Consider the following 17,165-nt stretch of genomic DNA (forward strand, 5'->3'; position numbering starts at 1 on the left):
AAAAATATATAACTATTGCAGTGTACAAAATATCTTATTTTACAGTATTATTTCTCTTTAGTTGCCTGGCACTGAATGACTTAATCCGGGGAAGGCAATTGGATGACATAATTGATCAGCTTCCAGAGATTTGGGAAACGTTGTTTAGAGTAAGAGACGACATTAAGGTGATTGGTTGCTACTATTTTTCAAACTGTTCAAATGTAATAACTGTTCTTTCATTGTTTTAATCAGTGTCAAGTAAACCCATATTTTTATGTTTTGGGAAGCACAGATCAGGATATAATGAATGTATTTATTTAAGCAAACTTTGAAAAATTTTATTATATACTCTAGATATTGTGTTTTTTATTTTAAACATATTTTGAGTGAATGGACTTCGGAGGGAATGGATGCTAATATTGTATTAAGGTTAACAAACCAAAAAAGCAATTTAATTTTTAAAACTGAAATAGCTGACAACAGAAGAATCTCCTCCTCCTCCTTCGTGAGCAATGGGAATTAGGATGAGTATGGAAAGTTAGCGGAGGACTTTCACTTGTCCTTTACAGTGCACTGGTACTGCCGCTACAAAATAAATGTTACTAAGACATTAGAACTGGTAGTGGAGTTTTGGCATGTCAGAACCCCAGGGATTGACCACCACAATGGAGAAGGAGATGTAAGTGGTGTAGAGTTAGAAAAGCCTTGGGGTACATCTGAACATTAGATTGAGCTGGGTAGCCAATACAGACCTGCCCTAAAAAAGAAAAAAAAACAAAAAAAAAACAGCCCCGACCAGAGTAGTAGTTCAGACCACATTGGTCTCATTTATAATACTGTCATAGTGCACATCTTCAGCCAGCAGCCACTCATGCTTCAGCCACATTATTATTATTTTTACTCCTGACTGAAATACCAGCTTTAATGTTAATATTTCACTTTATGTACACTCTAAGTAATGGCTAATAATTTATGTTGTATATCATATGTTCAGTTACTGTTTCAAGGAGGCAGAGTGGTAAAGCTACTGCTCACATTGTTTTCTGTGTGGAGTTTGTATGCAATTTCCATGTCTTTGTGGATTTTCCTCCAGGTCTTAGTGATCTTTTCATGTCCCCAAAAACATGTGTTGCATCCAGATTGACCCAGTATGAGTGTGAGTGTGGTTATGGGTTTGTGTGTGTGTGGACCCTGTAGTGGATTGGTGATCTGTTCAAGGTTGATTCCTATGCTGTGTCTGATGTAGCTTGGATGAGATCCAGATGGAACACGTTTGGCAATGTTAATTTCCTCTTTGAGTACTCAAATTATTCATCACAAGAAATATACACTATGTATTTTTTTTCATAGGAGTCTGTACGAAAGGCTGCTGATTTAACAATTAAAACACTAAGTAAGGTAAAATTATATTTATTATTTATTAGAATTCAATTTTACAATGAATTACTTTTGTAATATTTTATATTGTTAGTCCATGTTCTTTGTATACAGTATTTGTAGCAAGTACGTTCTAAATAAATATTTTGCTTTTCATAAAATGAGATCAGAAAAATATTTGCAATTGTTTTGATCTTCAAAGGTATGTGTACGAATGTGTGAAACATCGGGTACCACAGCACAGCGCACAGTTGGAGTCCTCCTTCCTTGCCTTTTGGACAAGGGTGTAATGAGCAATGTGGCAGAGGTCCGAGCACTAAGGTATTTTTTTTTATTTTATACTCTTATATTCAAATATTTTTTTTCTTATCTAATATAAGTGCATTCAAAGCACACTGTATTTTTCTGGTTATGATTTCCATTATATTTTTTGTCAATTTAATTTCCCTTCCAATTATAGTATAGCCATGTCATCATCCACAAAGGGCACATATTAACATGAATTTGGCATTGCTGATAAGGTGACAGTTTTCCATAGAAATGCAATCTAGTGCCGTTGTACCTAAACAAAATGTCAAATGGAAAAAAAATAAAGCTAAGCCATGTTTAGCTTCTTTAGACTTAACCTAAAGGGAATAATCTAGTTATGCCTCTACAAATAGACATCACATGTACAACTCGGGGAATGTTTAAGTACTGTCATATCTTCTTATGTCGTTTTTTCTGTTTTAAATCAGACGGCCAGAATTTGCATTTTATGTAAGCTTTAAATAAATTGTCTCTAGTATATCAGTACACTTATTTTCAAAAAATCCTGCACATTGGAAACCTGTCTTGTGTGTTTGTAGTGCATTAAAATTTTGAATCAGGGTAACATTATTGTTTGTTTGCTTCATCCATAAATAACCACAATAGGAGCAATGAATAAGGCTACACACCAATATTAGCACCAACAAAAATTTGCTCAATTTGGCCATTAACTCTAACTAATGTGTTGAACTTGAAAATGTTACCATTGTTCTTTTTCAGCTTCTTATGAATGCAGTAGTGCATTGTACTAGTCATATACTATTATTATGGTACTCTATTAGACAAAAAATGATTACTCCATCTTTTTAGGCATGTGAACATCAGATGAAATAAAATTTCTCAGTCCCAGTAAAGTTTCATAATAAAGATAACACGTATTTGCTGTAATGAGGTTATAAAACTCTTACCAACATTGAAAGCTTGCATGTTGACCTGAAGCTTTGAAGTGTAGGAGGAGTGGCCATCAAATGTTACTGATCTCTGAGAAAACAAATAACTGGAACACTTAAAGTTCAACCTTTTTGGCATTCATAGTACTATAGCCAGTGTTGAAACAGCAAATTGTTTTGTTATTTGTTGTTTCACAAAATGTAACATTTAAACTATCCCACGCTCCTGTCTGAAGCCTAACATTAAAGATTGATCCAAAATACTTCTGTAAACATATCCTGCTCCTAAACTAAAATTAATTTTACTACAGTCAAAATAACCAAAACAAACAAAAACCAATTGATTTAAGTTGATGGGAACTGTATTTGGAGCATATGTCAATATAATGGTGGAAATTACTGGTCTTTTTGCCTCAGTTTGTTTATATGACTAGAATTTACTGGGGATGTCAGATTACCTGATTGCATAACATCTTTCCAGCACAGTTTTACAATTCCAAAGAATAGCATGCTCATCCCTCTTTGTCACATCCAGTAACATGCTGCCTGATGGAGCTGATGCTATTTAAAGTGTTTATGATTATTACCATTCTGTCAAGGTGTTTAAAATATGAGATATCAGACAGACAAGTTTCTCCTCTGTGAGGTATAAATACTTTTGCAAGTTTAGTTTAGCATTGATATTTAATATCTTTTATTAACAATATAATATTAAGCTGCGAAATAACTTGGACAAAAAAATTATGCTGCTCTGTTTAGCACTGATTCATACACCTTTGTTCTGTTAACTAAATTTGGTGAAGCTGCACAATTTTTAAGCACATTTTTTCTCTAGACATATTGGTTTCTTTCAATATTCTGAAGATATGCATGCCAGATTAATCCATTTCTTTAAATTGACTCTGTGTAGACTGGGGGTTAATCCATCTTTAGTTCCTACCTAGATTTTAAGATGAGTTCTAGCTTTCTACAGCATATAGGGAAGATAGGGAAGCAGATTTAGTAAATGCATTAATGAGAAATGCACAGTGCAGTATTTAAATTGCATTCCATGTACATGCTAGGTTGGTTCGTAACTCTAAATTGATATTGTGTCAGTGGCTGCAGGAGTATGTATATAAATGTACCCTTTGAGACTTGGAACCTGTCTGTGCCATGTGATATAGGGATAGCCTCTGGCTTTGTGCACCCCTGAAGTAGAATAATGAAGTTCAGATGCTCATTTGAATTGTTTTTGTCAAGTAGTTCTAAATTCTGCTAATTTGTAAAAAATCAAAAACGATCTATTAAGACGTTTCATTTTTATGTACTGATCTGTTGATGTACATCTAGTATTTCTATATTTTATACATTCAAATATTAGTGAAATATATTTTATATGTGCTGACACAGTGGTTTTGAATCTTGCACCATGATATTCTTTTTTTGAAGTTTGCATTTTCCCCAGTGCGTCAGAGGGTATCATCCCAATATTTCATTTTTCCTCTAGCATCTCTAATAGATGTGCAGGTGGGGTTGTCTAGTGATTCCAGATTGACCTCTTGTGTATGTGTCAGTTTGGATGTGTGCATAGGTGGGACTGGTAATTGACTGCTTCATGCCATTTGTCCAGAGCTACAGGGAAAAATCCCAGCACCCTTGAATTAGATTAATCAGGTTCAAGAATAACTTGAGATTTATTTTATATTAATGGTGTATAATGGTTCCATTCTGTGCTTTTTTAAGTTTTGTAGCAATAAAAATGGAAACTAATTAAAAAATATATTTTGATTGATGAATTATCCATCCGCCCATTTTACAGTCTGCTTAATGCAGTTCAATGTGTAAATTCCAACCAGAGTATGAACATGTTTATATTTATTCAAAATATTTAAAGGGAACTACAGTAAACAGCAAAATCAAACTCACTGAAAGGTGTGCTGTGTCTGAGTTATTAAAGGCATAAAACTAATAAAAATGGTGTCACATGCTTTCTCTGTATTGGCATTGGTGAAATAACCATGAGACAATAGATTTCAATGCAAAGAGTTAGTTTAGCATATTTTTATGTGTCAATACACAAAGCCTGTAAGCAACACACCTGTCCTGCACATTGCCACTCAACATCCCATTGAAAGGCACAACCAGTTTCCGCTCATAAGTGCCATGTACTTCTGATTTATTGCACTACCCTCCTCTCTGTTAACAATGGTAACAAAAGGTTTTATTTGCTCCTGTGGACCAGATTAACTGAACCTTATGTTGAATTCCAAGAAACAATGGCCACTGTGTTTCCTTGCCTTCCTAAGCTTCAGAAAGCATTTGTCCCAGGTAATTATTAATACAGTCATTTCTGCAGAGAAGTTTACAGATAGGCTGTCCAGTATCATCTGAAGCATGTTCACCTTTTCCATGAGAATTAGGAACTGGGGTTTGGTAACATAAATAAGTACAGTATCTGCATTTGTTTGTAAAGTAATATTTACCCCATCATCTGCTAAGTCTAGAATCAAGTTCACGGCCCTCTGAAACTCTAAAACTGTATTAGTATGCAACCATACTCAAAGCCTGCAAGCAGTATGCATATCCCGCATTACACCTCCTGACAAAATGTGCACCCCATGTCTGGCCCTACCACCAAGCGTGATATACAACCCATTCACTACAATATTTTAATCATAATCCAACAGGTTTAACAAATGTAATTAATAAAACAATGGTTGAAGTCTTGAATCTCATAATGTTTTTTGCAAAGTCTAATTATGCCTTTCTTATTCTTTGGTTTTATGTGCAGTATTCAGACTCTAGTCAAGATTAGCAAGAGTGCTGGTGGTAGATTAAAGCCTCATGCAGCCCGTTTGATACCTGCATTGCTGGAATCATTAAGTGTTTTGGAGCCACAGGTCCTAAACTATCTGAGCTTAAGAGCCACTGAGCAGGAAAAAGTAAGTGAAAACATCTGAACCCTCTTCTGATAGTAAGATACGTGATTTTGTTTGGCTAGCTTCAATTTAGTTCTGTTTTGTTTAAAACTGAGCATGATAGCAACTATAATGACACTGGATGCTCTGTAAAGAGACTTAAGTAATCATGAAAAAGGAAAAAGAGGGAGAGAGAGAAAGAAACATGTTTGCCTTTTTAATATGATTACCTGTTTATTTATTTGTACTTATTTACGTATTTCCCCCCATACCCTCATCCCCTGCCCAAAAGCACCTCATTATGTTAAAGTCTCAAGCAGGTATCCCAGGTCAATTTGAAAAGCTCCTTACTTTGCTTATTTTGGAAATATGTGTTTCACAACAAGAAATTTCACTGTATAGTTTAGGGGCATTTCAAAAATAATAGCCTAATTGACTTACTATACCCAAAAAGTATCTTGTACTTTGATGGTTATTAATATTACTGCAATTTCTTTAATTTGGTATATTCAGGTATGAAGTAAATTAATTTTATATTAGAAGTACCAACTTTGCATTTTAGTAGGATCTCAACATGTTATCCAGAATCACAGAAACGTAATCATAAAAATGCATCACACTTTAAAATAATACTTTATTATTTTTAATATATTTTGGTAGGGGTTTCATATTTCCCTTAGCCCAAACTACCTTAGATTTAAACTATGTCTCTGAAAATCAGTGTTGTGTTCCCATCCCAATTGTGATTTTCACCGTAATGTTAGTTTTTTTTATACATATATTTTCTTTATTTTTCAGGCAGCAATGGATACTGCAAGGCTTAGTGCAGCCAAGTCCTCCCCCATGATGGAGACCATTAACATGGTAAGGCTAAAATATCTCACTCAAAGTAAATGTCTTAATGTCAAATACAGGTAAATCTCATGTATCATATACTCAGGTGATCTTAAGGCATTATTAGCATACTCTACACATATTTTATTATTTTTCATTTATCTGTCTTCCTCCTTCTGCTTTAGTGTTTTAAGCTAAACTGGAAAATAGTGGATTAGTAGAATACCATGAAAGTTCCAATAAATAGTCATTGCCTTTTTGGACTTGAAAATGTAGTTCTTATATTGTGGATCTCTCAATAAATAATTGTCTATGATGTTAATCAAAAGCAGGTATTTTTTGTACTTAATACAAAGAAACTCACCAGAATTTTATCACTATAAATATGTCTCTTATGATACTATCTATCTTCTTAGAACTTTAAATTGATCTTTTTTTCTCTTTTGCCACCACAGTGCCTGCAGCATTTGGATAGTTCTGTTCTTGGTGAGCTGATACCAAAACTCTGTGACCTACTGAAAAGTGGAGTAGGTCTAGGGACAAAGGTAAAACATGATTATTTAATGCTTGTACAAAGTGATAAAAAGAATAAAAATCTACTATTTTTTTATTTTATGTTACAATATATATTTTATTAAGTTAGTCACCTTTCACTAGTGTAAATAATATACAGCATCCGATGCTTATAGTTCTGCTTTAAATCGTAATCTCACTGTGTTAGAGACTAATTCCAGTTATTCTTACTTTAGTCAGTCAGTCATTATTCAACCCGCTATATCCTAACACAGGGTCACGAGGGGGTCTACTTTAGCCAATCCCAGCCAACACACTGTGCAAGGCAGGAACAAATCCTGGGCAGGGCGCCAGCCCACCACAGGGCACACGCACACACTATTTATGATCGCCAATGCACCTAACGTGCATGTCTTTGGACTGTGGGAGGAAACCCATGCAGACACAAGGAGAATATGCAAACTCCACGCAGGGAGGACCTGGGAAGCAAACCCAGGTCTCCTTACTGTGAGGCAGCAGCGCCACCGTGCCGCCTATTCTTACTTCACTTAAAATGAAATTGTTATTAATGGAATATACACACATGAAATTATTTTAGCAAAATATGTTGTTAGAATTCAGTGTATAGCTCCTTGGCTTTAGACTAGATATGTAAGGTTCATGAATGTGTGATTTATTCTTATTAACACAAGATAGATAGATAGATACTTTATTAATCCCAAGGGGAAATTCACAATTTATTTAAGGGGTATTCACAAATTCACACAAGCTGAGTTGCCCAGCATTGCCTGTGTCAGAAAATAGAAAGGAGGAATTTACTATTCGCATTTAATTATATTTAGTATTCTAACTGATGTGGAGTGAAAAGCAGAATTTTCAGGGATTTCATTAAATAAATAAATAAAATAAAATAAACACTTATTGAAAAGCTTTGTCAATACCTAAATGGGGTGGTGCCAGTCCAAAGTGTGAAGCTGGCGCATGCATAATGCAGCACTTGTAAATGATGGTGAATAACTTAACCTTTAACGTTGCATAAGAGGAGCAAAATGGGGATGCCAAAACAGCAATTTTTTCCTAATTAATCTCAAACTATTGCTTGTATACAGAAGAGAATGGCAAGAAATGCTCAGTTCAAATTCTGTAGTGTCATGGATATTACTACAATACAAAGATACAAATGCCAAGTCAGCTTTATTTTTATAGATGATGCTACACTTCCTGGCTTTGCCCAGTTATTGTTTCCAGTGTAAATTTAAAGTAGTAAAATTCATTGTGTTTAGAATTAATGTTTGTTTGATCCCTGTTCTTTATGTGATTTGACTGAATTGTGGGGTTACGACCATGTGAAGTGGTTAGCAGAGTATATCTTCAAATATGACCGAGAAAATACATTGGCAGGTTTTGGTGTCGTTTTTTGATAAAAGATTATGCTTCCTACTTCAGATTACAATAAGTTAGTCACCAGGATGGCACAGGGCCATGACAAAATAGTGAGGTGATATTTTGATTGATTAATTTTAAAATATAATTGGTTAGTGTCAAACACAAATTTGCATTGAAGGACAATTCTGTTAACTACTAAGCTTCCACCACAGCTTGTATAGTGCTGTTTCTCAGTTGATTGATCGAACTATAGAATTTCTTCTCTGTCAAAATTACTCCGCATGTCAAAAACCGGACTACGGGTCAGAAGTACTTGTGTAGAGAATTTCAGGTTGGTGGTTTAAAAAACTAAGCTAAAATTGCACTTGTACTATATAGAAAATTTTAATTTTTGACACCATTCAGGCTGTATTCATTCTTAGATATATGGCATGCCAGCAACATTGCATGCTTCTGGTATTACCACTGTATACATATTGGAGCATGGTTGTCAGATACCACTTAATAATAATATTTTTTGTTAATCATATTCAAAGAGAGGATTTAAAAAGTAAGACCTACACATAGATTGATTAATCTGAAATATTATTCACTGTGGTTGTTTCATTTAAAATTAATGAAGTTTGTATACTTGTTCTCTGAAATATATAAAACCCAGGCAAACACAGGGAGAATGTGCAGACCTAACAGAATCAGACTGTGTATTAAACTCAGGCCAATGAAAGTATGTGACTGCAGATCACCGTGCCTTCCAAAAGTACACTACAAATATTTTGATGATAAACTCCACCAATTTGTTGAAATGAGAAACTTACCATGTTTTCTTTTCCACACGAGTTTACATATTTATCGTGAGGTTGCTGAAGAAAATTCTTTAGTGTGGTTAAAAATATAATAGGTATAGTCAAAATAAAACCTGAATGGGAATTTCTAAAATGGCGAACTGGCTCATATTATAGCATATGAGGCAGTAATGATTAAGATGTTAAGATCATATGTACCTTTGTCTCTGTATAATAATTAGCAGAATAATTAGCTGTAATGTAAGGAGCAACAGTATTTAAGTTGTAATAATAGAATAAACCCAATATAGTGTAAGCAATAAATAAATAAAATAAATCTGAGTTCTAAAATTAAACTTACAAAAACATCTTGGTTAACCAAGGGGAGTGATATTTTTTTCTTCCTCTGCAAGTCTTTACAGTTTACTTTCAGGTCTATTTTTAAGAAAAATAAATAGTGCATCTGTACATAGTACAGTATCAGTCCCTTGAGTGTTTCTACTTTTTGTCATTCATGTGTTGATATCATTATATATATATATATATATAAACGAAAGACCCGTGTTTGTGTGTAGGGAGCAGTCCACTGTGCTCACACTCAACCATAGCCACTAGATGGCATATGCATGCACTTCCAATTTTTTTCTGTGCTTGCAGCAGTCTACTCTATTCACGCTCAACCACAGCCACGGGAGTTGGTGTGAATTCCAAATAAAATGTAGAAGCTTATACAAGTGTGACACACACTTGGTGAGATGGTGCAGGCATGCACTTTTTAATTTTTTTTGGCACTTGCATGCAGCTCACTTCTCATTCACCCTAAGTAGACAAACTCAGCTGTGTGGTACATGCACGTTGTATGTTCACACAACGAGCTACCATACATTTGCCTGAGATGGGTTCCAGCCTGTCCCGCTTAATTTGTGCCACTGTTGCACTTGACTACACGTCTGTCTCGGACAAGATACGACCTGTCCTGGCCCACTCAGCTGATGCTTCTGCAAGTTTACCAATATAGTAATACAGCCAAGGAATCTTCGGGTTGTTTTTTGTCCCAAAGACCACACACAGCTAGTATTACATACAGTAAATGCAATGCATAATTTAAAAGGGTTATTTAGTATATCGAATGATTTAATTTTCCAAATATTGTTTCCACCTTTGCCTACTTTAAATAACCATCCATCGGTTTTCTGCTGAATATACTGGTCTGGATCGCAGAGGCAGCAGTCTAAGTGAGATGCCTAGACATCCCTTTTCCCCTTCACATCTTCCAATTCCTCCCGGAGGATACCAAGTCATTCCCAGACCAGCTGAGAGATGTAATCTTCCCTGATGCCTACTTCCAGCTGGAAATGCCCAAACCAGCACCCCAGGGAGGTGTTCAGGAGGCATCCTAATCAGATGCTTACACCACATCAACTGGCTCCTTTCAATGACTGCTTTGAGTGCCTCCTGAATGTCTGCATTCCCACCCCCTATCTCTAAGAATGACCCCAGACACCCTGTTAAAAGCACTTATTTCTGCTGTGTGTATCCTCTGTGTATTTATTTTGATCACTGCTTACGGCTTCTGACCATAGCTGAGGGAAGGAACATGGGTCAATTGGTAAATCGAGAGCTTTGCCTTTAGGCTCAGCTGACTCTTCATCACGACTGACCAATACATCGTCCACAGCTATTATCTGCCTTTCAATATTCCACTTCCTTCTTCCCTTACTGGTGAACAAGATCCTTAGATACTTAAACTCCTCCACTTGATGTAGCACCTCATCTCCATATCTAAGAGGGCACGCCACCCTTTTCTGACTAAGAACCATGACTTCGGTCTTGGAGGTGCTGATCCTCATCCCGGCCGATTCATAAATATTTTGAACAAAGTCTATGACAAAGGGGTCCTGGCAGAGTCCCACACCCACCAGGAACAAGTCTCACTTGCTGCAAATCCATGAATTACCACCTTAACATGATGGGGGGACAGGGCTTGTTGGTGAGTGCCTGGAGGTTGGGTCTTTACACATGGGACCCAGCCAGACACAGCTTGAAGGAGCAACATGGATCCATCCTCAAATGGGTCCCTCACCTGCAGGAGAAACCATAAGGGGTCCGGTGCTTTTGGCTTAGATGGCAGTCGAAAACAAGTGCCTCAGTGGACCAATCCCTGTCTACCACAACTGACTTTAAGGTTTGCTTGCTTTTAACAGTCATCTAAATTTTAGAACACTAACTCCACAGGATTATAAATTTTGCCTTGGAATACTTTATTGTTCATGTATTTGTTTGTTTTTTCTAATAGGGGGGTTGTGCTAGTGTGATAATGTCTCTGACAGTGCAGTGTCCTCAGGACCTCAAACCTTTTGCTGGTATGTGGCTTTTTATGATTGTATTTATAATTGTCTCAGAATTGATTATCAGAAAAACGTTAGTTTATACACGGGTAGTTAATTCTAAAAAAGGAGGCATATATATGCACACACACACGTTTCTCTCTCTCTCTCTCTATTTTGTGCATTGGTGCAGGAATGAGCACTGCTCCCTAAAAGTTTCAGAGACCTGAATTGATTTCTAATATAGTCTAATGTTCTCACAGTGGTTATCCTTATGTTCCAGGCTACCAGGCTAGGTCAGATGCCAAATGTAAATTGCCCTGCAATGAATGCTAAGGTTGTGAAGGACTGGTGTCCCTGCCTTAAATCTAATATTGCTGGAATTGGCTTAGAATCCCTTCAGATGTGATTCTGCTAGTGAATGCATGGATTTTTAATTGTACAGTAAAACGTAAAGAAAAAACACACTTTATTAAACCTAAATGGTAACTACCGTGTATATATTTTAACAGTTCTCTGAAAAATAGAGTGATAGTGTGGACTGCTGTATGTTATAAATAAATGTCATTGAAGAGCAGTCATTTGAAACATTTAGGGTAAAAAGGGCAAAAAGTTGTCAGGAGAAACTTAAAATGTTGATTTTTATCAGCCTGTAAGAGTACAGGTATTGAAACTAACCACAACTTCCTCAGTATTTTTTGAGTCAAGAAATAATGTTTATAATCATGTACTAGAAACAGTTTTAGAAACAGTCTGATGCTTAATTTGAAGCTACTGAACATTTAGAGTTTAGTCAATTTGTCAAAATGTAGTGTCATAATACATATAATTAAACCAGGTATGCAAATGTTTTATTATTATTGATTAGTTTTGTAGATTTTTTTTCTTCTTCAACTTGGAAAATGTGTTTTACTTTACAGGTAAACTGATGAGTGCTTTGCTGAATGGCTTGAATGACCGTAGTAGTGTAGTTCAGAAATCATTTGCTTTTGCATTGGGACATTTGGTCCGGGTAAGCTGAAATTCAGAATTTAAGAATAGTCTCTTTGAGGTAGAAAGTTTTTGTGAAATAACCCAAGAATTATTTATTTTTTTCAGACTGCAAAAGGCAGTAGTGTTGAAAAGCTGCTTCAGAGGCTTAGCACCTGGTATCTGGAAAAAGAAGGTATTAAGAGTGTTCAATAGGAATAATATTGCTCTAGTGAGATATTTTAGCATGCAATCACAGATCTGTTCAAATTATGCACTGGTTAAGGTGATTGAGACAGTGAATACATTTGATTCAGTTCTATAAATTAACTTTTAATACAATCTAACAAGAATAAAAAAGTAATCTAAGTGTAACCTCAGTGAACAGATTTATTATAAACGTTTTGTGTTAGACAAAGTATAATGATGAATTAATTCATAATGTAATTGAAATATATTTTCTTTAGTATTTTTTCATTATACTACATGCTTCAGGTGCAGGTATGTATACAGTTTAAGAAAAGGAACTTTTGTCAGATTTGGCATAGTATTTCTATTAGTGTATTCAAATGGTCACAGTGGTTCAAGTGTGTATCTTTACTATTAAGTATGTACATTCTATAGTACTTGACAGTTTTTCCTGAATTTCTGACTTCATTGTGAAATGTACATATATTCATAATATTTAAAAAGCCTGTTGGCAATTTTACACTCCTTTGAAATCAGAAAATTCTTTTGTGATTCACTGCTCTTACTGAAAATGAAATGTCCTTGCTATTGTTGGTTCTACACCCAGGCAAGAAAAAATTCTGGTCAATTTTAAGAGGGAAGTTAGAAGCACTTGATTAGGTTGAGTACAGTCGGACACATCCATAAATATAAATTTTAGGCTAAGTTTAAAAGTAGGGTTTGGAGTGATACAGTGAAGGACCCTAGCCCTTTTTACTTCACACAGAGGCATCACATTGATGGCATCACTTTTTTGTGAATGCAGATTTGTCGTCTTTATATCTCCCGCAAATGGGACACATTTTTGGTAGCTGCTTTTAATAATTATTTACCTTATTCAAGTGATGTCACTTAGAAAGTCTGGGTTGCACTAAAATATAATTATAAAATTTTAAGGACTTTATTTTTTATTCATGATAACCCTTTTTCTGTCAGACTTGCTTTCTGTCATTTCACATGAAAATATTAGTAAAATTGGCATGCTCAAAGCTGTTCACTAGGTAAAAACCTCCAGCTACTCCTGTGGAATTTCAGTAAATTTTTAGACCATTTAATCTTTCTACTGTTTAGGTTCTGCTCTAGAATCATCTTCCAATGGGCTATACCCAGTACATCAGCGTCTGTAATCACCTAACCAAATGCCCAAACCACCACAAACAGCTGCTCTTCAGTCTAGTGAAAAGTAGTTTCCTGAACTGCTATGTTCTTTATCCATTCTTGATAAGTGGAAACATCCACTTTCCAATTTAAGAAAATCATTCTTTTACTACTCAGAACTTTGTTTTGTTCAAGTTGCGTTACTACAGGTGATGATGATGATCTGGACTATATGAAAATCCAAAAAATAAGCTTCTGCTTCACCCTTACAGTTTTGATATCGAGCCCAGAATACTGCATCCATTGCAACCACCTACTGAAAAATCTCAAAATTCACCTTTCATCCCAGATGTTTTGTGTTCATCTGCTGTTACACAGCTGCTTGCTGTGGACTTTGGGACAACAGTTCATTATTGTCCAGAAGGGAACAATTGTGTTTGATAGTAGGTAACTCAACAGCAAGGCGTGATTATCACATTGGATAAGATCAAATGACAAGTACTGTTTACAAACAGAGCATATGATTCCCTTGTTTTTCCCATCTTGTTTTGATTTTTTTTGCCTAGATGATACATTTATTTAGTTTAAATTGCATATTTTTCTTTTGACTCCTAACTGTTCATAAATACAGACCCTAGATTTTGTCTTATGTCAAACTTTCTGTTTCAGAACCAGTCTATAAAACTTCCTGTGCATTAACTATACATGCCATTGGACACTATAGTCCAGATGTTCTCAAAAATCATGCTGAGCAGGCATTGCCCCTAGCATTCTTAGGAATGCATGAAGTTCCAGATGAAGAGAAAGGCGAGAATGGAAATGGAAACCTGTGGACTGAAGTCTGGCAAGATAATGTACCAGGTATCACATATTAAATGCATTTATTCAGATGTGTTTAATTTTCACAGATTTTTTAATACTTTCTTTGTTTTGTAAAAACAATTAAGTTAATTTAGGTCATTTAATCTATTTTCAAACCATCAGTTTAATTATTCATGAATTATTTAATGTTAAAGGTATTTTTATTTGTGTGTTAAAATGTTGCATGATCCTATACAGTAACACCCCTCTTAACTATGTTTGTTTCATTAGCGTGCTTGTGACAGAGAACAGCCATTGCTACATCATCACTAATATTTACAGTGCATCTGGAAAGTATTCACAGCGCATCACTTTTTCCACATTTTGTTATGTTACAGCCTTATTCCAAAATGGATTAAATTCATTTTTTTCCTCAGAATTCTACACACAACACTCCATAATGACAACGTGAAAAAAGTTTACTTGAGGTTTTTGCAAATTTATTAAAAATAAAAAAATTGAGAAAGCACATGTACATAAGTATTCACAGCCTTTGCCATGAAGCTCAAAATTGAGCTCAGGTGCGTCCTGTTTCCCCTGATCATCCTTGAGATGTTTCTGCAGCTTAATTGGAGTCCACCTGTGGTAAATTCAGTTGATTGGACATGATTTGGAAAGGCACACACTTGTCTATATAAGGTCCCACAGTTGACAATTCTCTGGTCTGATGAGACAAAGATTGAACTCTTTGGTGTGAATGCCAGGCATCACGTTTGGAGGAAACCAGGCACCGCTCATCACCAGGCCAATACCATCCCTACAGTGAAGCATGGTGGTGGCAGCATCATGCTGTGAGGATGTTTTTCAGCGGCAGGGACTGGGAGACTAGTCAGGATAAAGGGAAAGATGACTGCAGCAATGTACAGACACATCCTGGATGAAAACCTGCTCCAGAGCTCTCTTGACCTCAGACTGGGGCGACGGTTCATCTTTCAGCAGGACAACGACCCTAAGCACACAGCCAAGATATCAAAGGAGTGGCTTCAGGACAACTCTGTGAACGTCCTTGAGTGGCCCAGCCAGAGCCCAGACTTGAATCCGATTGAACATCTCCGGAGAGATCTTAAAATGGCTGTGCACCGACGCTTCCCATCCAACCTGATGGAGCTTGAGAGGTGCTGCAAAGAGGAATGGGCGAAATTGGCCAAGTATAGGTGTGCCAAGCTTGTGGCATCATATTCAAAAAGACTTGAGACTGTAATTGCTGCCAAAGGTTCATCAACAAAGTATTGAGCAAAGGCTGTGAATACTTATGTACATGTGATTTCTCAGTTTTTTTTATTTTTAATAAATTTGCATAAACCTCAAGTAAACTTTTTTCACATTGTCATTATGGGGTGTTGTGTGTAGAATTCGGAGGAAAAAAATGAATTTAATCCATTTTGGAACAAGGCTGTAACATAACAAAATGTGGAAAAAGTGATGCACTGTGAATACTTTCTGGATGCACTGTATTTAGTGATCATTGTGCAAAATTAGCTGCTGTGTATATTATAGTTGATTTTCTAGCACTTTTCACCCTTCATGTCTAGAAAAAATGCCTGAAAGGGATATTAGTTCAGGTGACATTAGAAGCATTTTTGTTGATTAGAATGTGATCAAGTTACACTTAACTGCATTAAAAACCAGGTGTAAACATATTGATGAATGGATTGTAATCAGTTCAATTCAGACTACTTCAGAGGATAGTATCTGTAGTGACCATTTGCATTTCTGTCCACATACAATATCAAGTAAGTGGAAGATAACAAATAAATCATAAAGGGTGGAGCTATACAACAGATAACTTTGTGAGAGTTTGCACTAGTGACAACTGTGCAGCTTTAAAAACTGAATAGAATAACATCCAGCAATCATTTTCCTTCATGATTCTGTCGCCTTCTTTTCACTTTTTTTTTTTTTTGGTTGTTAATTAATTGTAGCAAGTGTGCATTATGACCACAGGTTAGTTAGTAGCTGTGACACATCCAGTGTCCACCAGATTCCCATATCTTGCACAGTAAAAGTGCTGCACAAATGTAGGGAGTACTATCAATCCAAATTCTGTCTGGACATGATAAATATACTGGAGGTGCATTTTAGTTGCAGATGTAAACGTAATCTGGCTAAATTATATATAGATACCTACTAGATATGAAACATATGCAAATTTCAGTTTTAAATCTTCAAAAAGCCAAGGTTCCTTCATCCAAAAATATAATCACAGGTGGTGACTTTAATGAAGAAAATGGCGTAATAAAAGATTTAATCATTCATTATTCTGAAGTATTTGTATTTTTAAATATTTTATAAAATATACTGTGATAATGATGCTATACAGCACTGTTTCTATAACTGTTCATTGTTTAAGGAACATATCCTGAGTGAGAACGGAGATTATTAATGCATTTAGTTTACATAACATTCTGTATTTTAATCAATAGTCTGCAAAGATATACTTTTGAAGATTACATTTCCAGCACTTTAGATGCATTTTTGCCTGTCTGAAAATGATAGATATATATTAGGTAAATACATTCCTTAGATTTGTAAGACCAGCAAAAGGAGGCCTTTTGTTAATAGGAATAGCATTGTGGCTATTTTTTGCTGTGGGTTGTCTGTGATAAACTAAACAGTTAAAACAGATTTCATATTTATATTAATAATTATAATATTACTTTTAGGATTTATATTAAGGATACTTTTCAGGAAGATCAACATTTTGCAGTA

The 17,165-nt window shown here is 35.5% G+C and overlaps 1 protein-coding gene across 2 annotated transcripts in view; it reads left to right on the forward strand.

Moving 5' to 3' along the window:
• The window catches only part of ecpas (Ecm29 proteasome adaptor and scaffold), a 148,336-nt gene that overhangs the window by 111,384 nt on the left and 19,787 nt on the right, over positions 1-17,165 (forward strand). For both annotated transcript variants that reach the window (XM_028804790.2, XM_028804789.2), the window contains exons 32-41: positions 62-167; positions 1,333-1,380; positions 1,562-1,680; positions 5,332-5,482; positions 6,257-6,322; positions 6,748-6,837; positions 11,270-11,336; positions 12,221-12,312; positions 12,399-12,465; positions 14,265-14,456. In XM_028804790.2, coding sequence (XP_028660623.2) covers positions 62-167; positions 1,333-1,380; positions 1,562-1,680; positions 5,332-5,482; positions 6,257-6,322; positions 6,748-6,837; positions 11,270-11,336; positions 12,221-12,312; positions 12,399-12,465; positions 14,265-14,456 — 998 coding nt within the window. The remainder of the gene's footprint in view (positions 1-61; positions 168-1,332; positions 1,381-1,561; positions 1,681-5,331; positions 5,483-6,256; positions 6,323-6,747; positions 6,838-11,269; positions 11,337-12,220; positions 12,313-12,398; positions 12,466-14,264; positions 14,457-17,165) is intronic.

The sequence above is a fragment of the Erpetoichthys calabaricus genome, chromosome 7 (genome assembly GCF_900747795.2).
Source record: "Erpetoichthys calabaricus chromosome 7, fErpCal1.3, whole genome shotgun sequence".
Classification (NCBI taxonomy): Eukaryota; Metazoa; Chordata; class Cladistia; order Polypteriformes; family Polypteridae; genus Erpetoichthys; species Erpetoichthys calabaricus.